The sequence below is a fragment of the Pleurodeles waltl genome, chromosome 2_2 (genome assembly GCF_031143425.1).
Source record: "Pleurodeles waltl isolate 20211129_DDA chromosome 2_2, aPleWal1.hap1.20221129, whole genome shotgun sequence".
NCBI classification, from domain to species: domain Eukaryota; kingdom Metazoa; phylum Chordata; class Amphibia; order Caudata; family Salamandridae; genus Pleurodeles; species Pleurodeles waltl.
This window is the reverse complement of record NC_090439.1, coordinates 1138742803-1138767862: the sequence shown is the minus strand read 5'-3', so window position 1 is coordinate 1138767862 and position 25060 is coordinate 1138742803. Positions and strand designations below refer to the sequence as shown.

The window sequence follows — 25060 nt, the reverse complement described above, 5'->3', positions numbered from 1 at the left end:
CAAGGCAGCCAGTGTGGCTAAGTCTACCCCACCCTCAGAAACTAATGTAGCTTCAGTGTGAACCCTGATTTGCTCTGGGCACACTGTTGATCCCACCTGGAGACTGGCTATTCCAGTGCTAACTGGAGTAGTAGTTGAAGTGGAACCTTTCTTGGGACAGGCCTTGTCTCCAGTTTGGTGTCCCTGCTGATTACAGATACGACACCAGGCCTTTTTGGGATCAAGGTTTTTACCCTTGTACCCAAATGGGGTTTGTGAAGAGGCTTTGGACCCACTCTCCTGAACAGGTTTTTGGGGGCCTATAGAAGACTCTTTACTTTTACCCTTGGATGTCTCAACACTCTTTCCCTGGGGAGTCTTTGTGACCCCTTTCTTTTGGTCACCCCCTGTGGAAGTCTTGGTCACCCTAGTCTTGACCCAATAGTCTGCCTTCTTTCCCAATTCTTGGGGAGAAATTGGACCTAGGTCTACCAGATGCAGATGCAGTTTATCATTGAAACAATTACTTAAAAGGTGTTCTTTCATAAACAGATTGTACAGCCCATCATAATCATTTACACCACTGCCATTAATCCAACCATCCAGTGTTTTGACTGAGAAGTCAACAAAATCAACCCAGGTCTGGCTCGAGAATTTTTGAACCCCCCTGAACCTAATCTTGTACTCCTCAGTTGTGAATCCAAAGCCCTCAATGAGGGTAGCCTTCATGAGGTCATAGGATTCTTCATCTTTTCCAGAGAGTGTGAGGAGTCTATCCCTACACTTTCCAGTGAACATTTCCCAAAGGAGAGCACCCCAGTGAGATCTGTTTACTTTTCTGGTTGCACAAGCCCTCTCAAAAGCTGTGAACCATTTGGTGATGTCATCACCATCTTCATATTTTGTTACAATCCCTTTGGGGATTTTTAGCATGTCGGGAGTATCTCAGACCCTATTTAAGTTGCTGCCACCATTGATGGGAGCTAAACCCATCTCATGTCTTTCCCTTTCTATGACTAGGAGCTGTTTCTCCAAAGCCAATCCTTTGGCCATCCTGGCTAACAGGAGGTCATCTTCATTGAGGCTGCCCTCAATGCTTCCAGAGTTGCTGGACTCCCCTGTGGGAGAAGGAGCATCTCTGACTATCACTTGTGGAGTCAGGGTTGGTGGAACCCTGGTCTCCCTAACTAGGAGTGGAGGGGGGAAATTGTCCTCCACTTCAATAGCTTCATCCTCTGTCAGGATATCTTCAGAGGGGTTGTCTCTAGCAAACTCTGCCAAGAGCTCCTGGAGCTGTACTTTGGTAAGGTTTGATCCAGTTTTTATTTTCTTGATTCTGCAGAGAGTCCTTAACTCTGACATCCTAAGATGCAGGTAAGGTGTGAGGTTGAGCTCCACCACTGCCTCTTCTACAGACATTATTTCTCTAAAAGTTGGGATACTTTTTAAGAATCTAAAACTATCTCTAGAACTTAATCCAAACTTTTACAAAACTTTTCAACTCTAAAAGTAATGCTAACAGGGAATAACACAAGGCCCTAGCAGGACTTTTAAAAAATTAGAAACATAGCTAAAATTTTAAAAAATCAATTTCTAATGACAATTTTTGGAATTTTAGTCGTGTGATCAGGTATTGGCTGAGTAGTCCAACAAATGCAAAGTCTTGTACCCCACCGCTGATCCACCAATGTAGGAAGTTGGCTCTGTATGTGCTATTTCAAAGAAAGAAGTAGCATGCACAGAGTCCAAGGGTTCCCCTTAGAGATAATATAGTGGCAAAAGTAGATAATACTAATGCTCTATTTTGTGGTAGTGTGGTGGAGCAGTAGGCTTATCAGAGGGTAGTGTTAAGCATTTGTTGTACACACACAGGCAATAAATGAGGAACACACACTCAAGGACAAATTCCAGGCCAATAGGTGTTTATATAGAAAAATATATTTTCTTAGTTTATTTTAACCCCTTCGCTGCCAGGCCTTTTCCCCTCAGGTGCCAGGCCTTTTTTTTGGCTATTTGGGGCAGTTCGCCCTTAGGCCCTCATAACTTTTTGTCCACATAAGCTAGCCAAGCCAAATTTGCGTCCTTTTTTTCCAACATCCTAGGGATTCTAGAGGTACCCAGACTTTGTTGGTTCCCCTGAAGGAGGCCAAGAAATTAGCCAAAATACAGTGAGAATTTCGTTGTTTTTTTTTAAATGGGAAAAAGTGGCTGCAGAAGAAGGCTTGTGGTTTGTTCCCTGAAAATGGCATCAACAAAGGGTTTGCGGTGCTAAAATCACCAGCTTCCCAGCTTTCAGGAACAGGCAGACTTGAATCAGAAAACCCAATTTTTCAACACAAATTTGGCATTTTACTGGGACATACCCCATTTTAAAAAAAAATTGTGCTTTCAGCCTCCTTCCAGTCAGTGACAGAAATGGGCGTGAAACCAATGCTGGATCCCAAACACCTAAACATTTCTGAAAAGTAGACAAAATTCTGAATTCAGCAAGGGGTCATTTGTGTAGATCCTACAAGGGTTTCCTACAGTAAATAACAACAGAAAAATAATAATATTGAAATTAAGGTGAAAAAAACATCAATTTTTCTCTACGTTTTACTCTGTAACTTTTTCCTGCAATGTCAGATTTTCGAAAACAATGTACCGTTACGTCTGCTGGACTGCGGGGAGATCTAGGGCTTGTAGGTTCATCAAGAACCCTAGGTACCCAGAGCCAATAAATGAGCTGCACCCTGCAGTGTGTTTTCATTCTATACCGGGTATACAACAATTCATTTGCTGAAATATAAAGAGTAAAAAATAGCTATCAAGAAAACCTTTGTATTTCCAAAATGGGCACAAGATAAGGTGTTGAGGAGCAGTGGTTATTTGCACATCTCTGAATTCCTGGGTGACCATACTAGCATGTGAATTGCAGGGCATTTCTCAAATAGATGTCTTTTTTACACACTCTCTTATAGTTGGAAGGAAAAAATGTAGAGAAAGACGAGAGGCAATAACACTTGTTTTGCTAATCTAGGTTCCCCCAAGTCTCCCGATAAAAATGATACCTCACTTGTGTGGGTAGGCCCAGCGCCTGCGACAGGAAATGCCCCAAAACGCAACGTGGACACATCACATTTTTTTAAAGAAAACAGAGGTGTTTTTTACAAAGTGCCTACCTGTAGATTTTGGCCTCTAGCTCAGCCGGCACCTAGGGAAACCTGCAAAACCTGTGCATTTTTGAAAACTAGAGACCTAGGGGAATCCAAGATGGGGTGACTTGTGGGGCTCTGACCAGGTTCTGTTACCCAGAATCCTTTGCAAACCTCAAAATGTGGCTTAAAAAACACGTTTTCCTCACATTTTGGTGACAGAAAGTTCCGGAATCAGAGAGGAGCCACAAGTTTCTTCCACCCAGTGTTCCGCCAAGTCTCCCGATAAAAATTATACCTCACTTGTGTGGGTGGGCCAGGTGCCTGCAACAGAATAAGGCCAAAAACTTGTAGAGATAGAGGGGATAGCACAGCGAGTTGCTTAGGACATATTCTTCTTTTGTACATCTTTAGGCTGACTCTGCTTTGGGGACCCACACAAGTGAGGTGTCATTTTACTTGGTAGACTGAGGGGAACGCTGGGGAGTAGGAATTTTGTGCTGGAGCGGTGATCGTACAAACAAAAGTCAGGAAAATATGCTTTTTTAAGCAAATTTTGCAGTTTGTAGAAGCGTCTGGGTAAGAAAATGTTGGGTGATCCACGCAAGCCCCATCTCCCTGCACTCCTTGGGTGTCTAGTTTTAAAAAATGTCTGGGTTTGGTAGGTTTCCCTAGATGAAGGCCGCACCCAGGACCAAAAACATAGGTGGCCCCTCCCCCCCCCCCAACACAGGTAGTTTTGTAATATATCATTTTGATGTGTCCACATACGTCTGTGATGTGCCAAACACTAAAATTGTGAAAAGAAACGCACTTAGGTTATGTGAAAAAGACCCCTCACCCACCAACCAAGTTGGTGGCATGCTTCATCATCGGGGTCCCACCTGAGACACCTAGCGTGTCAAGTGTGCTGCGACGCCTGATTACAGCGGAGCAGGTTTTGTCATTTGTACCACGCATACTGGTTGGATTTGGCACAAGGGTGAGTGATGGTTCAGTAGATCAAATTTTATTAACAAGAGATTTCACAAAAGTGAAATGCACTGGTAATAACTGAAAGGCCAAAAAACTGAACCAGTGACTTACAGCTCGTGAGCTGTAAAGCCACGACAAGGCACCAACCACTTTACAGTCCATTCACACACCTTTCATACATGACATGCACAAGACCATTCACGCCGCCAGCCACAGGCCCAGCACATTACAAGACTCGCATCGACAGACCGCGCCAGTCAAGGGCCCATCATTTTCATACACCCACATGCCTGATACAGCAATCACACCTGCTGATGAGTGTGTGGACTGGCGTTTGGCTGGCACCACCAGCCAAACGCTACCCCACCCACACCGCCAGCCAAGCGCCACCCCACGCACACCGCCAGCCAAGCGCCACCCCACGCACACCGCCAGCCAAGCGCCACCCCACGCACACCGCCAGCCAAGCGCCACCCCACGCACACCGCCCGCCAAGCGCCACCCCAAGCACACCGCCAGCCAAGCGCCACCCCACGCACACCATCCCTTTTTTTTTTTGTTTATAAACAACAAAGAAACCACTAACTAATTATAAAATAAGTACAAAACTACAAACACAAAAGCTCTAAGTAAATACATGACAGTGATGCCAACCATGAAACTCAACATATGAAAATATAAAACAGACAGTTTACGCTCACGGTATTTCCCAAAAGTTTTTCCTTGTGTGGAAACTTCTAAAACAGCTGGGCACACACAGCCCAGGCTTTAAAGGGCATTCGGGGCAGTACATCCGGCTCTTCCTCCGGATTAATCTCCAGGCACATACTCTACATTTCTTTGTGGGCAAGTCTTTTTTGGGAGTGGGAGGAATGTGATCTGGAAAGTGCCGATCTTTTAATCTAGCCGCTTCCTCCATCACTTCTACTCTAGGAACTCTTGCCTGTTCCACCACAATAAGGCTTTCTATCACCGACTCCTGAAATTTAACAAATGTCATCCTTGACTCAGGTGAACAATCCTTGAATACAATAAAAGCATTAAAAGTTGCCAAATGAAATAAATGTAGGGCCAACTTTTTATACCACACGTAAGACTTACGAAGAGCAGTGTAAGGTTCCAACCTCTGATCTACTCTATCAACACCACCCATGTGCCTATTGTAGTCCAAAATGCACGCAGGTTTGCGCAGTTCCGCAACCTGACCCCAAACAGTCACAGGGGAAGTACTCTCATCATGGATGGTAGACAGCATGTACACATCCCTCCTGTCTGAAAATTTCAGAGCTAGCAGCTCATTATTCCGCAAGGCACTGCACTGTCCCCTCTCAAGTTTTTTACAGACAAGCTCCCGTAGATAGCCTTTCCGGTTAGAATGGATTGTGCCACAAGCAACAGTGTCCACTCTAAACAACTCCTTGAACAACTGCACTCCAGTGTAGAAATTATCTACGTACAAATGGTGACCTTTGTTAAACAGCCGTCTACCAAGTTCCCACACAACTCCAAAAGTCGCCGGACAACCAGGAGGGTCAATACTGGAATCCCTACCAGTGTAAACCCGGAAATTATACACATATCCTGTACAGCTTTCTGACCGCATATACAATTTAATACCATACCGTGCCCTCTTACTCGAAATGTGCTGCTTAAAAACTAAACGTCCCTTGAAAAGGACCAAAGACTCGTCCACACTTATCTCTTTGGCTGGAACATAGACCTCTGAAAACCGATCTACAGAATGATCAAGGACAGGCCTAATCTTAAAAAGGCGGTCACAATCAGGGTGATCTCGTGGCAAGGCTAAAGCATTGTCTACAAAATGCAGAATACGAAGAAGAAGAAAATACCGATTACGTGTCATAGTTGCAGGAAATATAGCCGTTGCCATCAAGGGACTAGTAGAACAATAAGAAGCCAGTGATGGCTTCCTGATCAACCCCATCAAAAAAGTCAAACCTAAAAACATTTTCATCTCTTCCAGATATGTGGGAAACCACTGAGTAGCTCAAGACTGAGGCTTAAGTCTGGCAGTGTTGTCCCTCAAATATTGCTCTGCATACAAATTAGTCTGCTCCACAATCTCTTCCAAAAATACATTGTCCATAAACAAGTGGAAAGGCAAAACGTTTTCCATATTGACTCTACACCCTGGGAGACCAGTAAATGCAGGTAACTGTGGCTGCTCCTTGTTTGGGGCAATCCAGGTGTCAGGTCTTCTAATGGGAAACCCTTCAGCCCCAGGCTGCTGCACTCTTGGCATATCAATGTCCTCCTCTACAACAGGCCCTTCATTTGCACTGAGAGTAGCTTCCTCATCAGAAGAATACTCTCGGACAGAAAACTCACTGCCAGAATCTCTCACTTCCTCCTCTGCCTCAGATGCATAGTCGGTCTCGTAATCATGGTCTGAAGACGACTCAAAGAGCATGACAACAATCTGCTGCGCGGTCACTCTGCGGCTAGCCATGATCCTCACTAACAACAAATGGATTGCCAACAACAACTAGCACTAAAATAAGTAATAAACAAAGTGTAGCTTTATCACAAAGAGTTATGTACTAAAAAACTATACCACTCACTTGCCTGAAAAAGCTACTCACCAAGCAACTACTCTGCACAGACACAGCAATCACCAATGATATCCCACTAAAAAGAAAAAAGCAAATCAGACATATGACAACACAAATATCATTGTGCTCAAATCTAAGGACAATTTCACACACAATACTGCATTTAGTACACCACCTACAAACATGTCATTCATGCATGTCAACAATACTCCTTTGGAGTAAATTGCTTTCACTTACCTAAAACATGCAACTATGCAAACCACAGGACAACTACTGCCAAAACCGCAAGGATCCACAGCAATGGAAGCAAAAGCTTTGAACTAGAAGAAAAAGAAGAACTAAATTGTTATAATCACAAATACAAATACTTCGCCAGTTGACAAACACCCCACCACCAAGAACTTAGAAATTGTCCCTGGTACCTAAGTGGATTCTGCCTCCCTTGGGGGCAGATGGGCGTAAAACAAATTGGCCGATCTGCCCCCAAGGGGGGCAGAAATGGGCAACAGCTCTGTGCCCCCTTTAGGGGGCGACCCTTCCCAAAGGGGGCACCCCCAGCACAAAACAAAAAAAGGGGAAAAATAAAAAAATCCCTGGCGTATTGGTGGTTTCTGCCCTCCTTGGGGGCAGATGGGCCTACGAAAATAGGCCCATCTGCCCCCAAAGGGGGCAGAGATGGCCAATACGAACTTTCCCCACTTTGGGGGGGGGGGGCGACCCTTGCCCAAGGGGTGCCCCCAAACACACACCACACAATCCCTGGTGCCTAGTGTTCTTCAACCCCCCCCCCCGGGGGCCAGATCGTCCAAAAACATGGCTGATCTGCCCTCGGGGGGTGGCGAAAAAGAAAATAACCCCCCAGGGGAGCGACCCTTGCCCAAGGGGTCGACCCCAAAATAAACTATATATACTTATAATAAAGAAATCCCTGGTGTCGAAAAATCGCCGATCTGCCCCCGGGGGGGGGGAAATACTAAAGAAAATAGCCCCCTGGGGGGCGACCCTTGCCCAAGGGGTCACCCCCAAAAAAACATACCCCCAAAAATCCCTGGTGTCTAGTGGAGATTCCTGCTCCACGATCGCGGGCCCTGCCCGTGATCGTGGAGTAGGAATCTAGTGAAAACAGGCACAGGGGGAAAGAAAATACCCTTTCCTTTCCCCGTGTCTGTTTTCCCCCCCAAAACCCCCAAAAAGGGAAGGACTTACCTTAGGAAGTCCTCTTCCCTCGACGCGCTGGATGCAAATGGCTTCCAGCGCATCCCAGCAACACTTGATGACGGCGTGCTGTGCGCGCGCTGACGTCATCAGATTTGTCGGGGTGGAAGGGCTTCCCCTTCCATCCCCTCCTTGGGTGGGTGGGTGTAGTGCCCATGGGGGGAGCGCTAGCGCTCCCCCCAGTTCCCTTGCCTTGGCACACGGGAACCGCTGCCTTGGACGAGGTCACCCCGTCCAAGGCATGCGAGTGGTTAAGAACCACAGGTTCAAGATTTACAAACAATACTTTAAATGAAAAGTATTTCACTCAGGTATTCTAGGAACTTTGAATAATCACAATAGCATGTACAGTTTTGACAAAAATGGCAATAAGCTATTTTAAAATTGGACACAGTGCAAAAATCAACAGTTCCTGGGGGAGGTAAGTATTTGTTAAGTTCACAGATAAGTAAAACACTTGCAGGTTCAAGTGTCCAAGGTAGCCCACCGTTGGGGGTTCAAGGCAACCCCAAAGTTACCACACCAGCAGCTCAGGGCGTGTCAGGTGCAGAGGTCAAAGTGGTGCCCAAAACACATAGGCTTCAAAGGAAATAGGGGTGCCCCAGTTCCAGTCTGCCAGCAGGTAAGTACCCATGTCCTCGGAGGGCAGACCAGGGGGGATTTTTGTAGGGCACCAGGGGGGGACACAAGCAGGCACAGAAAGTACACCCTCAGCGGCACAGGGGCGGCCGGGTGCAGAGTGCAAACAGGCGTCTGGTTTCAATAGGAATCAATGGGAGACCTGGGGGTCTCTTCAACGATGCAGGCAGGCACAGGGGGGGCTCCTCGGGTAGCCACCACCTGGGCTAGGCAGAGGGTCGCCTGGGGGTTGCTCCTGCACTGGAGTTCGGTTCCTTCAGGTCCTGGGGGCTGCGGGTGCAGTGTCGTTCCAGGAGTCTGGTTCCTTGCAGCAGGCAGTCGCGGTCTGGGAGAGCCTCTGGATTTCCTCTGCAGGTGTCGCTGTGTGGGCTCGGGGGAGGGGGGCAACTCTGGCTACTCACGGGCTCGCAGTCGCCGGGGAGTCCTCCCTGTAGTGTTGGTTTTCCGCAGGTCGGGAAACGTGTGGTCTTTAAAAGTTGCTTCTTTGTTTCAAAGTTGCAGGTTTGTTGAACAGGGCCGCTTGGTCCTATTAGATTCAGGGTAGTCCTCTGAGGCTTCAGAGGTTGCTGGACCCTGTTGGATGCGTCGTTGTTGCAGTTTTTCTCGAAGTGGAGAGACAGGCCGGTAGGGCTGGGGCCAAAGCAGTTGTCGTCTCCGTCTTTATCTACCCCTCACCACCAGACCATTGTATCCAAGCGGTCCTGAACGAGAGGTCGGTATAGGCGCACAGAGAGCGCCCACCTTTGATGCAGTGAGTCAGACAGCGTGGGAGACACAGATAAGACATCTCTGTTCCCTTTTTAATTTATTTTATCTTATTTTATCTTCCCACTTCCCTTTCTCTTCCCTTTTTCCTCTCTTCCTTTTTCCTATTCTCTTTTTTTCTTTTTTTCTTTTTTCTTTCTCCTTTTTATCTCCTCCTCTCCATCTTGACCTTTAATCTTTGCCTCTATTTTCCATTTCTCTCCCTTTCCTCTGTCATTGGATCCTCTCTCTCTCTACTCCTTCCCCCTTTTTTTCCCTTCTTTTCACTCTCCTCTTTTCCTCTCTTCCCCTCCCCCGCATTCCTTTAACTACCTTTATGATTATCGGTTTTTTCCTCTGCTCTTTCCCTTTTTTTCCCCTGGAACCTTAGAGTCTGACTATAAGGGGACGCTCCCTCTCCAGGATACCAGAGGCTAGTAGCCTCAACTGTGAGGGTAAGAAATTGTCTTCCCCTCCTAATGCGTACCGTGCATTACCTACCTCGATGCTATTGCGATTTAAATTTTGCAACCAGCACTTCTGCGGCATGCATGAATTTTGTCACGTGTGGAGTGGTGTGCTGTGTTTTATTATTCACTATGTTTTGGTCTGTTTTCATCCCTTTTTCTTTAGGTCCTCCCCAGATATTTTCTTGGTTAAGGTAGGCCCTCCCTTCCCTATGTGATTATTTTCGCAGTGTTTAAGTAGGAATCACTACAGGGATCCAATGCCCTGATGAATGCCCAGAGACTCTCCATAGCTCCACCATAAGGGCAGAAACATGTCGGCTACCCCATTTTAGACAGGTGACCTTGTGAGTCATTGCTCTCACACTGGTTCCCCATCCTTTTTAACCACACCACACAGGACCCCCATTAAAGTTACCCGGGTACCTGAGTAGGTGTTTTTATTTCCCTAGCATAGCTGGATCCCTATTTCCAGGAATAAGATTAATTTACGCACTCCCTCCTGTTCTTTTAACAGTGAGGTCGAGTCCGCCCAGGTGGCACTGTCCTACCTGGGTGGGGCTAGGTGGTCATATGATGAAGCATGACACTATATAGTGTGTGAGACCACCTAGTCCGTAAAGGAAACTTTCCTTTCCTTGTTTTTTCCCCAGCTCCTCTCCTTCCCCCCAGACCGAACACCACTACACAGCCCACCCAATTTTCACCTCTAGTTGAGGACTACGAGTGGTCTAGCGTCACAATTAGTACACTACTGACCCCCCTACTTTATAAACAACCCCGTACTCCCCTTTTTTGTGGTCGTCTCCGTCTTCTCTGCAGGGCTTTAGGTCAGCAGTCCTTCTTCTTCTTTAGGTTGCAGGAATCTAGTTTCCTAGGTACTGGGGAGCCCTTAAATACTACATTCAAGGGTGTGTTTAGGTCTGGGAGGGCAGTAGCCAATGGCTACTGTCCTGGAGGGTGGCTCTTTGTGCCTCCTCCCTGAGGGAGGGGGGCACAGCCCTAATCTTATTGGGGGAATCCTCCATCCACAAGATGAAGGATTTCTAAAAGTAAGGGTCACCTCAGCTCAGAACACCTTAGGGGCTGTCCTGACTGGTGGGTGACTCCTCCTTGCTTTCCTTATTATCTCCTCCAGCCTTGCCGCCAAAAGTGGGGGCAGTGGCCGGAGGGGTTGGGCATCTCCACTAGCTGGGATGCCCTGTGGCGCTGTAACAAAGGGGGTGAGCCTTTGAAGCTCACCGCCAGGTGTTACAGTTCCTGCAGGGGGAGGTGAGAGCACCTCCACCCAGTACAGGCTTTGTTCCTGGCCAGAGAGTGACAAAGGCACTCTCCCCATGTGGCCATCAACATGTCTGGTGTGTGGCAGGCTGGCAAAACTAGTCAGCCCACACTGGAAGTCGGGTATGTTTTCAGGGGGCACCTCTAAGGTGCCCTCTGGGTGTATTTTACAATAACGTGCACATTGGCATCAGTGTGCATTTATTGTGCTGAGACGTTTGATATCAAACTTCCCAGTTTTCAGTGTAGCCATTAAGGAACTGTGGAGTTCGTGTTTGACAAACTCCCAGACCATATACTGTTATGGCTACCCTGCACTTACAATGTCTAAGGTTTTGCTTAAACACTGTAGGGGCATGAGCACCTATGCCCTCACCTGTGGTATAGTGCACCCTGCCTTAGGGCTGTAGTGTGAGGTTGGCATGGCACTCTGAGGGGAGTGCCATGTCGACGTAGTCATTTTCTCCCCACTAGCACACACAAGCTGTGAGGCAGTGTGCATGTGCTGATTGAGTGTTCCCCAGGGTGGCATAAGACATACTGCAGCCCTTAGAGACCTTCGCTGGCATCAGGGCCCTTGGTACCAGGGGTACCAGTTACAAGGGACTTACCTGGGTGACAGGGTTGTGCCAATTGTGGAGACAAAGGTACAGTTTAGGGAAAGAACACTGGTGCTGGTGCCTGGTTAGCAGGGTCCCAGCACACTTTCAAGTCATAACTTAGCATCAGCAAAGGCAAAAAGTCAGGGGGTAACCATGCCAAGGAGGCATTTCCTTACAGCCGCTATACATATTCTTTGTGGGATACGGTTGCCCAAGTCCTGCCACAGATACCAGAGGAGGCCTGTCCTATCGTCTCAAGCCGTGAACGATGGGAGAGATGTGGCAAAGTTCACAATCCGTTGTGGGCTGGACACGAATAACATTCTGGGCAGATGGGTTGCTACGACGGTGGCCTTGACACGCCACGCCTGGTTGCGTACTTCTTGTTTTTCTGGGGATGTCCAACAGCCCCCATGGACATGCCCTTTGATGGCTCCTGTCTATTTGGAGACAAAGCGGGCTCGGCCTTGGAGAGATTCAAGGATTCCTGAGCTATGGCTCAGTCCCTTGGTCTTTCCTCTGCCCCTCGCCCCCGCAGTCTGCTTTTCGCCTATTTCGTGGCCACGGAAGAGGCTCCCTGTCGCGTCCTCTGTGTGGCCGGGGATGCGGAATCCCGTGTGGGACAGGGAACCAGAGGTCTCCCCAGTCCACCTCTGCCCCCGCTGCAGCCTCCAAACCCTCCTGGTCCGTCCCCTCACTCCCATCTAGTTGGCAGCAGGATTCGCCATCACCTGGCCCACTGGGAATCCATCACTACGGACAGGTGGGTTTTGCAGGTCGTTTGAAAGGGCTGTTCCCTCCCTTTCGAATCTGCTCCACCAGCCATGCCTCCATCCTTCAGTCACCTTCGAGGATCATTTGGCACTTCTCCGCCAGGAAGTCGCAGCTCACTTGGCCAAGGGAGGTATAGAGAAGGTCCCTGTGCCCGAAGTAGGCCGTGGTTGTTAGTCCCACTAATTTATGGTGCCGAAAAAGGACAAGGACTTGCGTCCTATCCTAGACCTTCGAGACCTAAACTACTTCCTCAAGAAGGAGAAATTCAAAATGCTCACCCTGGCTCAGGTTCTGTCTGCCTTGGACCCAGGAGATTGGATGGTAGCTTTGGACGTGCAGGACGCTTATTTCCACATCCCCATCCTGCCTGCCCACAGACGTTACCGACGATTCGTGGTAGGTCATGAGCACTTTCAATTTACCATGCTCCCCTTCGGCCTTACCAGCGCCCCTCGGTTGTTCACAAAAGTGTTGGCGGCGGTTGCAGCTCATATGCACAGGCTAGGGGTATATCAGTCGTCTCCTACCTCGACGACTGGCTGTTGAAGGCGGACTCGCTCCAGAAAGTCATCTCCCACCTTCAGACTATGGCGAACCTCCTGCACACGCTGGGGTTCACTATAAACGTGACGAAGTCACACCCGACTCACTCTCAGACGCTCCCCTTCATCTTAACTGTTCTGGACACAGTGTAGTTTTGGGCTAATCCTCCCAAAAAGTGTGTCCAAGATATGCAGGCTATGATTCCGATCTTTCAGCCTCTGTCTTGGGTTTCAGTGAGACTGACTGAGGCTGCTGGGCCTCATGGTATCATGGACTCCTGTATCCTGCTAGTATGATCTCCAGATCCAGTCTGACACCTGGGGGAAATTCTATGGTAAGGAATCTGCAACTAGAATATGTTTCTACTAGTGACTCATTCCAGATGGCATATGCAGGCTCTGCAGTGGGACCTGAAGTTCCAGTGGGCGCAGCAGCAGGGGGAATCTCTCTGACATGGTCCAGATCTCAGAGGGGACTGCAAAAGACCTGCAGTGATGGTTTTCAAATCCGCTTTGGGTCCATGGCAGATCCCTCTCCCTTCCCAACCAGATCTATCTATAATGACAGATGCGTCACTTCTGGGTTCGGGGGGCATCTGGGAGAGGTAGAGATCAGAGGCCTCTGGCGGAGTCTGGGCTCCATGTCAGCCTTCTGGAGCTCCGGGCAATCAGGCTTGCGTTGAAAGTATTTCTTCCCTCTCTCAAAGGGAAAGTAGTGCAGGTGTTCACGGACAATACTACCGCCATGTGGTACTGCAACAAACGGGGGTGAGTAGGGTCCTGGACCCTTTGTCAGGAGGCTCTATGCCTCTGGACATGGCTGGAAAATCAGAGCATTACCCTTCGGGAAACACGGACGCGGGTAGGTCGCACGCAGTTAGGAGCACCGTTTGACAATTAGTCTCACTCCTGACGATTGGTCCATGTTATCCCATGTAGCTCGTTCCTAAAATGGGGATGGGAGAAAGATAGGACTAAATGTTCCTCCCAATACTAGTATAAGTGACTGGATACGCTTGTACTCACTATTTTTGTGTGTATTTATCCATGTGATTTTTTTGAATAGGAGATACATATAGTTAACTGGTCCTGAAGAAGCGTCACCGGACCCTCATGGGCCACTAGCGACGTGAAACATGTTGACCCTGATGAGGGTTGGCCTAGAAATTCTCCACCCTCTGTTCTTCTTCTCTTCTACGATAGAGTGATTGAGCATTGCCTCTGTTTCACTCTTTTGATTATACCTCGTTTTTTTTTTTTTTATCTTGGCCTCTAATTTCCGTGCTGATTAATAAATGGATTATTCTCTTCGGTTTTAGAGAGTCAATCTTAACCCTTTTTTGTTTGATTTCCTTTCCCCACACTCTTATGTAGGGCTGTGGCATCTTCATCAATTAAGAACTCCGGCAAAGAGCCACCCCATTTGGGGTGGTGCCCGTCAGATATTGCAGCGCCAGTCTGACGAGGAGCAATGCCGATGATGAAGCATGACACCCTCACGGGTGTGTGAGGCTTCTGCTCCTAAAGATTAGGATCCCCCTTGAGTATCCTCTCCTTCAATTGGAACAGTGTATTTGTCTTTATTTACGTATTCATTGGGAGGTCTTACACTGGACCATTAACCCTCCCCATCCCTCTGTTTTCTTGCATTACCCTGGTGGTTCAGCATCTGGCAGGTTCTATCAATGCCAGAGCAGACAAACTCATCCGTTGATGCACAGCCGATCACAAATGGCTTCTCTATCCGGAGGTGGCGCAAGATCTCTTTCAGCAGTAGGGAGAGCCTTGGTTAGATCTGTTCGCCTCCTCAGAGAACGCGCCGTGTCTGCTGCTTTGCATGTTGGAGTTTCCAAGGCGGCACTCGCTCGGAGACACTTTTAATCTTGAGTGGAACTCCAGCCTCATTTACGCCTATCCCATCTTCTGCCCAGAGCTCTCAAGAAGATCAGGAACAACCGGGCCCAAGTCATTTTGGTGGCTCTGGACTGGGCACGGAGAGTCTGGTATCCAGAGCTATTGAGCCTGTCCATCGATCCTCCATTCAGACTGCCTCTTCGGGCAGATCTTCTGTCACAGCAACAGGGGACGGTTTTCCATCTGAACCTGTCCAACCTCTGCCCTCATGCGTGGAGACTGAGCGGCAACAGTTGACGACTTTTGATCTTCAACCTGAAGTCTGCCATGTTATCTTGGCAGCCAGGCGTCCCTCCACCAAAATTGTATACGCCTGTCATTGGAATATATTTGTGGCATGGTGTACCAACAAGTATGTTGATCCCCTCTCTGCCCCTCTATACGATGTTCTTCTGTTAATTCTTTCTTTGGCCCAGCAGGGCTTTTCTTTGGGCACCCTTAAAGGGTATTTATGTGCCTTTTTGGCCTTCCTTAGGTTACCTCATTAGCCCTCACTTTTTCCTATTGAGTAGATTCCTAAAAGGCCTCACCCATTTGTTTCCTTCCACTCCATTGATCATGCCTCAGTCGGACCTCAATCTTGTCCTTACTTATTTAATGTGTACTCCCTTTGAGCCGATGCACAATTGTCCCTTACGGGTCCTCACCCTCAAAACTGTCTTTCTTGTTTCCATCACTTCTGCTCGCAGGGTGAGTGAGCTTCAAGCCCTTCATTTAAACCTCCATACTTGTCTCTGCACCCTGACAAAGTGGTGTTGCGCACTAAAGCTTCCTTCCTTCCAAAGGTGGTTATGCCTTTTCATGTACGCTAGTCCATCACCCTGCCTACTTTCTACGCACCCCCACATCCTTCTCATGAGGAGGAGAGACTCCACCGTCTGGACTCAAAAAGAGCATTGGCGTTCTATCTTAATCATACTAAAGATTTCCGGGTGGATGATCAACTCTTTGTCGGGTATGTGGGAGTGAAAAAAGGGAAGGCGGAGCAAAAACGTACCATCTCTCAATGGGTGGTTCTTTGCATTAAAATGTGCTACATTTTGACCAAGAAGCAACCTTCTGTACCCTTGCGTGCTCATTCCACCAGAGCAACTGCTGCTTCCACTGCGTTAGCACGCAGAGGTCCTGTCCTGGATATCTGCCAGGCAGCTATGTGGCGGTCCCTGCACATGTTTGCTAAACACTACTGCCTGGACAGTCAGGTCCGTCGGGACGGCTACTTTGGTCGTTTGGTCCTGCAGGACTTCCTAGTATGATCTTGGTTCGCAGCCCACCACCGAGGATGGCATTGATTGGGTATCTATTCTAAGGTAAGGAATCTGCAACTAGAAGTCTCTATCAGATGTACAAGTTACTTACCTTCAGTAATGAAAATATCTGGTAGAGACATATTCTAGTTGCAGATTCCTTAGCGCCCACCCATCCTCCCCGCTTGCAAACTGATTTCTAGGGACAGGGATTCCCCCTACAGGTCCTTAGCTCTGGCGCACCAATCTGTGTTATTAGCGGGTCTGCGCTTTGGCGTGGAAAGTTAAAAGAAACTGACGTTGCTGCGCGAAGGCGACGTCTATGTACTACTCCCAACATCATCACGGTGACTGACGCCCACGGAGTCGACCAACGCCACCTACCGACACGCAAGGGTATTGCTGTAAGAAAAATCTCTGGATCCAGTCTAACGCCTGGGGGAAATTCTAAGGTAACAAATCTGCAACTACAATATGTCTCTACCAGATATTTCGTTACCGAAGGTAAGTAACTTGTACTTTACATAGAAGAAAACATTTTAAACTGGAAAACCTAGGTTGAAGTGCATGGTTATGCATTTACATGTCTAGCTTTTCTTTTATCATTTATTGTAATTTTATATGGATATTTAAAAACATTCTGGAATCAGATGTACAGGCAAGTTATAATATACATGACTTCAGTGAAGATCACTGAGATGCAGAACTAGTTTTACAATCAACTCCTCTTTGATGTAATTTGATCTTGAAAATGTTAATCTGTTATACCTTTTGATGAGTTTCTATTTTTACACATGGGTGTTTTAATTTAATTTTATATGCTTAAATTTAGGACCTGACTTTGAAATTGTGTCTTATAAGGAGCATCTGTATGATCGCTATGGCCATCTGCAATAGCATGCAGTCCAGCTTTTTCAACTTCTCGCGTAAAGCAGAACTGATAGCTCAAATGATGGTAAGAGAAGAAGCATTAATTATGAGTGTGTTGTGAAAAAATAGTATCTCAGAGTGTTGGTGGTAACAATGTACATCATCACATGATGTCTTCTAGCATTTGTCTTTGTGAGACTTGAAAATCCCTCATGAAGTAATCCATGTGAATTTTTTCCCTTTGCTATTAGACAATGATCATTAACCATTGAAGGACCTGCTGTTGGGTACTGTTCTTGTTTTGCATTTTTATCCCAGGGTATGAGTAGAGGATCACTGGGTCTCACCCTCTACAGGTCGCCTTACTGCTTTGCGGTGAAGATCCCCACTACAATTTTCTTGTTTCCCTTTTTGCTAGTGTAGTTTTGCACATTGTTCTTCGTTGTTTTCCATATGTATAGTTGCTTATCTTTTTGTTCTGAACGCTTTTATTGAACAATAAGGAGGTTTTAAATCCAGAAATCTTCCACATTAACAGTCAATACACATTCTTTCCACAGTTCAGTATTTACTTCTGTTATTCTGTTTATGTCATGACATTACCTTTAATGTGGCTAGTTTGCCAAATAATGGCGTAAAATTGTGTTTCCTTCAATTCTACTCACAATGTGCCATTTTTCTTTCAGTCTTAAAATTGTGGCATAATAAGTGTAGGAAGTTGGCTCTGTATATACTATTTCAAAGTAAGGAATAGTATGCACAGAGTCCAAGGGTTTCCCTTAGAGGTTGATAGTGGCAAACTTAGATAATTCTAATGCTCTATTTTGAGGTAGTCTGGTCGAGCAGTAGGCTTATCAGAGGGTAGTGTTAAGCATTTGTTGTACATACACAGGCAATAAATGAGGAGCACACACTCAAATACTTACTCCAGGCCAATAGGTTTTTATATTGAAAAATATATTTTCTTAGTTTATTTTAAGAACCACAGGTTCAAGATTTACATTCAACACTTTAAATGCAAGGTACTTCACTTAGATACTTTAGGAACTTTGAATAAAAGCAATATCATGTACAGTCTTTGTAAAAATGGCAATAAGCTATTTTAAAAGTGGACCCAGTGCAAAAATCAACAGTTCCTGGGGGAGGTAAGTAAAGGCTAGTTTTGGAGGTAAGTAAAACACTTACAAGTCTCAAGTTTGGGGCATAGGCAGCCCACCATTGGGGGTTCAAGGCAACCCCAAAATTACCACACCAGCAGCTCAGGGCCGGTCAGGTGCAGAGGTCAAAGAGGTGCCCAAAACACGTAGGTACCTATGAGGAACAGGGGTGCTCCGGTTCCAGTCTGCGAACAGGTAAGTACCCACGTCCTCGGGGGCAGACCAGGTGGGTTTTGTAGAGCACCGGGGGGGACACGAGAAGGGACACAAAGTACACCCTCAGCGGCAGAGGGGCGGCCGGGTGCAGTGGGCAAAGCAGGCATCAGGTTTTAGGTTGAAAATAATGGAGGGTCACTCTAGCGGTGTAGGCAGGCACAGCGGAACTTCTTGGGACAGCCGCCACCTGGGCAAGGCAGAGGGTCGCCTGGGGGTCGCTCCTGCACTGAGGTTCGGTTCCTTCAGGTCCTGGGGGCTGCAGTTGCAGTGTTGGTTCCAGGCGTCGGGTCCCTTTTTACAGGCATTCGCGGTCAGGGGGAGCCTCTGGATTCTCTCTGCAGGCGTCGCTGTGGGGGCTCAGGCGGGTCTTCTCTGGCTACTCACGGGCTCGCAGTCGCCGGGGAGTCCTCCCTGAGGTGTTGGTTTTCTGCAGGTCGAGCTGGGGGCATCTGGTGCAGAGTGTCGAGTCTCACGCTTCCAGCGGGAAACGTGAAGTCTTTAAAGTTGTTGAAAAGTTGCAAGTTTGTTGCAGATTGTTGAGCAGAGCCGCTGCTCACAGGAGTTTCTTGGTCCTGGGGGTCAGGGCAGTCCTCTGAGGCTTCAAAGTTCACTGGTCCCTGTTGGATGCGTCGCTGGTTGCAGGTTTTCGACTCTGAAGACAGGCCGGTAGGGCTGGGGCCAAAGCAGTTGTTGTCGTCCCTCGTCTCTGCAGGCTTGTAGGTCAGCATTCCTTCTTCTTTAGTTCAGGTTGCCGGAATCTAGTTTCCTAGGTTCTGGGGTGCCCCTAAATACTGAATTTAGGGGTGTGTTTAGGTCTGGCAGGGCTGTAGCCAATGGCTACTGTCCTTGAGGGTGGCCACACCCTCTTCATGCCTCCTACCTGTGGGGAGGGGAGCACATCCCTAATCCTATTGGGGGAATCCTCCAAACTCAAGATGGAGGATTTCTCAAGGCAGAGGTCACCTCAGCTCAGGACACCTTAGGGGCTGTCCTGACTGGTGGATGACTCCTCCTTGTTTTTCTCATTATCTCCTCCTGCCTTGCCACCAAAAGTGGGGGCAGTGGCCAGAGGGGCGGGCATCTCCACTAGCTGGGATGCCCTGGGGCGCTGTAACAAAAGGGGTGAGCCTTTGAGGCTCACTGCCAGGTGTTACAGTTCCTGCAGGGGGAGGTGAAAGCACCTCCACCCAGTACAGGCTTTGTTCCTGGCCACAGAGTGACAAAGGCACTCTCCCCATGTGGCCAGCAACATGTCTGGTGTGTGCCAGGCTGGCAAAAACTAGTCAGCCTGCACTAGAAGTCGGATTGGTATTCAGGGGGCATCTCTAAGATGCCCTCTGGGTGTATGTTACAATACATTTCACACTGGCATCCGTGTGCATTTATTGTGCTGAGAAGTTTGATACCAAACTTCCCAGATTTCAGTGTGGCCATTATGGAACTGTGGAGTTTGTGTTTGACAAACTCCGAGACCATATACTCTTATGGCTACCCTGCATTGCTTAGACACTGTAGGGGCATAGTGCTCATGCACATATGCCCTCACCTGTGGTATAGTGCACCCTGCCTTAGGGCAGTAAGGCCTGCTAGAGGGGTGACTTATCTATGCCACAGGCAGTGTGAGGTTGGCATGGCACTTTGAGGGGAGTGCTATGTCGACTTAGTCATTTTCTCCCCACCAGCACACACAAGCTGTGAGGCAGTGTGCATGTGCTGAGTGAGGGGTCTCCAGGGTGGCATAAGACATGCTGCCGCAACTTAGAGACCTTCCGTGGCATCAGGGCCCTTGGTACCAGGGGTACCAGTTACAAGGGACTTACCTGAGTTCCAGGGCTGTGCCAATTGTGGAGACAAAGGTACAGTTTAGGGTTTAGGGAAAGAACACTGGTACTGGGGCCTGGTTAGCAGGGTCCCAGCACACTTTCAAATCATAACTTGGCATCAGCAAAGGCAAAAAGTTAGGGGGTAACCATGCCAAGGAGGCATTTCCTTACAATAAGCCTAGCATTAGGAATCATGTATTATCTTGTATTTTTTGCCTTAAGGGTCCCTTCTTGTTAGGTTATTTTGTTAGTAGTGAGGTAGAACCAAATCTCAAAGAAAATTACACTATTACATGTATGTCTGTTAGAAATGGGGTATCTAGTTGGCAGTGGCTTGCACCCTAAGTAGTGACCCTCACTCTAGTCAGGGTAAGGAAGTCATACAGCTAAGGTAACCCCTGCTCACCCCTTTGGTAGCTTGGCTCAAGCAGTCATGCTTATTTCCGAGACAATGAGTAAAGTATTTATTTGTACACCCGCACACTAACACAGAGAAAACAACCCAAAAGTACTCCACACCAGTTTAGAAAAATAGCCAATATTTATCTGAGTAAAACAAGACCAAATCCTCAAAAATCCAACATGCACAAGTAAAGATACCAATTTTGAAAGGTTAAATCTTAGTAATGCGCTTAGAAACACAATAGCTCTAACTGAGGCTATCACTGCATCTTAACAAAGTAGTTTTCCACAGTCCGCACCACTCGTGAGAGAGTGCGGGCCAGTCACTGAGTCACACAGACCCCAAGTACAGTACCTTGGAAAACGATGAGGAAACAAGGATGTTGCATGAAGTTGGGGAGGTGAAGCATCACTGGAACCGGTACTGCGTTGGTTCTCCTTACTGCTTCCGGGGAGGTGAGGCATTGGTTCCTTGCTGCTAGGGAGGGGAGGAGTCGGTTCCTTGCAGTTGCAGGGGAGGTGATGTGGAGTCGTTGGCAAAGCATTGGTTCTTTGCAGCCCGGCAGGGTCGATGAATCCATCAGGTCAAGGTGTCAACTTCACAGTGTCACGCTTACACCAAAGGGCAGCAGGTGCTGCGCGTAGTTGGAGGTGGGTGTCACGGACAATGGATGACACAGTGCTCTGGACTCATGCTGTGGCAGGACTTGAGAGGCGCTGCGACGGCATCGGCCTGTGGTGTCGGTCGCGGTTGTTGCATTTAGCGGGGACCATGGCTCCAGTGCAGGCAGCGGCGCTGAGTCGGACAGCAGCACCGGCTCCAAAGTCACTCTGGAGTCAGTGTGCTTGGTTTCTTCTTGGTTGTACCAGAACTCACTCCCTAGGGCTCAGCAACTGGATTTGGCACACTTGGCAAGTCAGGAGTCTCAGCAAGAAAAGGCCAGGTGCTGGCAGATGAAGTCTTTGATGTCACTGAGACTTCTGAACAGAAGGCAAGCTCAGTCCAAGCTCTTGGAGAACCTTTGGAAGCCAGATGTAGAAAACAAAGTCCAGTCCTTTCACTCCCAGGACACAAGCAGCCATCAGCAGGCCAGCAGAGCAACAGGCAGAACAGCAGTCCCTCCTACAGCATCCAGCTCTTCCTGACAGAGTGTCCTCAGTCCATAAGGATTCTAACTATGTGGTATCAGAGGTCCAGTACTTATACCCATTTCTGTTTTTGAAGCAGGCAAACTTCAAAGAGAAGACTTTGTAGTGCACAAGACCATGTCATTTCCTGCCATGGGTCCAGACACACTCCAGGCAGTTGGAGACTGGTTTGTGTAAGGACAGGTACAGCCCTATTCATTCAGCTCCTCCACTACTCTAGCTCTGAAGACCACCAGCCTAGTGATGGGCCATCAGGAAATGCAGGGCACACCTCAGCTCCCTTTGTGTGACTGTCTAGAGTGAATGCACAAACAGCCCAACCCAGACGTTTATTCAGCAGACAGGCAGAGGCACAGAACGGCTAAGCAAGAAAATGCCCATTTACAAGTGGCATTTTCAAACTTACAATTCAAAAATCAACTTTACCAAAAGCTGTATTTTTCAATTGTGAGTTCAGAGACCCCAACCTCTACATCTCTATCTGCTCCCAATAGGAAATTACACTTAAAAGATATTTCAAGGCAATCCCCATGTTACCCTGTGGGAGAGACAGGACTTGTCATAGTGAAAAACAAATTTTCCAGTACTTCACTATCAGGATATGTAAAACACATAAGTACATGTCCCACCTTTTAAATACACTGTACCCTGCCCATGGGGCTGCCTTGGGCCTACCTTAGGGGTGACTCAGATGTAATTAAAGGGAAGGTTTCGGCCTGGCAGGTGGGTGCACTTGCCAGGCCGAAATGGCAGTTAAAAACTGCCCACGCAGACACTGCAGTGGCAGGTCTGAGACATATTTACAGGGCTACACCTGTGGGTGGTACAATCAGTTCTGCAGACCTACTAATAGCATTTAGTTTACAGGCCCTTGGCATCCATGGTACACTATACTAGGGACTTACTAGTAAACTTAATATGCCAATCATAGATAAACCATTACAATTTAGACAGGGAGCACTGGCAAGCAGTTGTACAATTGTTGTAGGACTCCTGTTGTAGTACAGAGACAGCTGGATTTTGTGAGGCAGCACCAGCGAGTTTGGGGGACTGAGTCTGATCTCACTCCATGTGACAGCTGTTGGGCTAACCATTTTCGGCTAGCTAGCAGCACCTCACAAGTACCACAGGTAAAGGTGATTTGTGGCAGCCTGTTGCATGACACTCCGACTCCACTGGAAAGTCGTGGCGGAACAGATCTTACCCCTTTTGCTCAGCTACAAATGTCTCATACATGCAAAGACAAACAGAAGCAGGATTTGGTTCAATACATTTATTGACGCAACTGTGTTCTACGTAAAAAGGCATGAATTGCGATTGAGGATAATGAAACAAATCATTATTACAGCGGTGACCAAGAAAGTGTAACACAAACAGTCCCACCAGATTGTCACAATAGTGTATCTAAAATCCCTACCTACACTACTACGTTTCTACATGAGAGCAAATAGCAGTGGTAGTCCTAATCCACCCATCCAGTCCTGGTAAGGAAGTGCAATCCCCATACCTGTGTTGAGCAGTAAAGAAGATGTTTATTAGTCTGCTGGGAGACCTCCCACATAGACAAAAAGGAACCAATGGGTTTCAGCAGAAATTGCGACAACATGGAACATGATATGGCAAGCTAGCTGGAACGTCCCCTCTAAGGTGTTGTGGGCAGTGTGATGTTTTAGAATAATATATGTGCTGTTATAAGAACTGCTTTGATGTGACAACATATATTTTCTGTGTAGGGTAGACAATGTTCTCTTTGGACCAGCAATACTCTGTACAGCCTTGGGTTGAGGTACATGATGAAAATATTGTGCAGAGAAATGAATTACAGATTCTGCATGGAAGGACAACTGTAAAAAGAATAAAAACATCTCCACTAAAATGAAGCTGTGCTAAAATAATAAAAAGAAGAAAAGAGAAATGTAACTAGGTAAGGGGGCACAGCCTTCAGACCCAGAGCTAAATAACATACCTGTGTAAATGCTAAAATAACCTCATGACAGTCCCAAAATTTGCAAAAACAAAATGCAGCACACAATCAAAAACAGGAGGTCACAGCCAAACCGTTTGGGGATAATCCTGCAAAAAGGGCCATTTCCAACAGTCACACAATGTTTTCATAAGACTATCAAACCATAGAGCCTTTGTATTAGTCTGTGCTATAACCCTATGAAGACATGCAGGATTACAGTTAAAAGAACATAAGCCTTATATTTAACAACAAATTATCATAGAAAGATGAGGAAATTCAAGGGAGAAATGCTTGACATTGCCATTAGTTAAATGCCTGAATGTCTCATTTGGGTTTCTTAGGAAAATTAGGGCCTGATTTCGAATTGGCGGATGAGTTACTCCATCACAGCGGTGTCTGATATCCAGAGCGCTGAAATCTAAATCCCGTAGAATAGAATAAGATTTAGATTTTGGCAGACGCATATCAGTCGCCGTTGCGATGAAGTAACCGGTACGCCCTGTATTAAATCATCTAAATCAGGCCCATAGCTAGCAGAAAAAGGTTGTGCTGAAGAAATGAATGATTCTTTAACCCATAGAATTAAAGTTATGTTTACCATATAAATCTGTTGTTGAGAGCAATACAAAATAATAATGTTGAAATTATTGTTTGAAAAATTAAAGTTAATGTTTGGAACACATTAATTTGAGAAGGGTGCCCTTCACTTAGATCATTTTTTAATTTTTATTATTATTTATTTTGTTTTAAGCGTGGCAGTTACTGAGTTAGAAACCTTCATTATAATAATTAACTGTGACTTCTGGAGGCAATAACCAGGGCCAAGCAGGTGCCGTGGCCACTGCTGCCTGGTATGACTTTGTCCATTGCTATGTTCTGCATGAGCCCTTACCCAATCCAGTGTCTAAACACAGACTACCTATCTGAGACATATGGAAGGTGACTTTGTGAACTCCTACACTCTTCTGCCATAATTGTACTTTTGAGACTTTCTCCTGTAGGGAAGAAAAGAGACACCACTTTTACATTATCTGTGATGTCCCACTAGCATCATAGGCACTGGTCAAAACACAGACCAGTTGACTTCTATTTTTGTGACAGGGGTTATAGAGGGCATGCGTATGCACAAGGAAGGGGGCTTGGCCACTGTGAAGCAGGTTTCATTCTCCGTACCACTAAAAGCCTTAAATTTATGGTATTTGAAGCATTTTTGGTACTAGCACTGAATCGCTGAGTACCCAATCTATTGATAACACAAAGGGACCTAATGACAGTTCCTTATAAATATAAAAACCTTTGCCTTCACCAACCCACGCAGAATTGATGGCATTTTTAGTAATATTGTCTTTTCCTTTTACATGGTCATCCTCTCAGATCCTCCAAGCCTTGGC

The 25060-nt window shown here is 47.0% G+C and overlaps 1 protein-coding gene across 1 annotated transcript in view; it reads left to right on the top strand.

Annotated features, from left to right (window-relative positions):
* MROH1 (maestro heat like repeat family member 1) overlaps positions 1–25060 on the top strand; it is a 1237492-nt gene that overhangs the window by 779466 nt on the left and 432966 nt on the right. The window contains exon 24 of the mRNA XM_069221041.1: positions 16919–17041. Within this exon, the coding sequence (XP_069077142.1) occupies positions 16919–17041 (123 nt within the window). The remainder of the gene's footprint in view (positions 1–16918; positions 17042–25060) is intronic.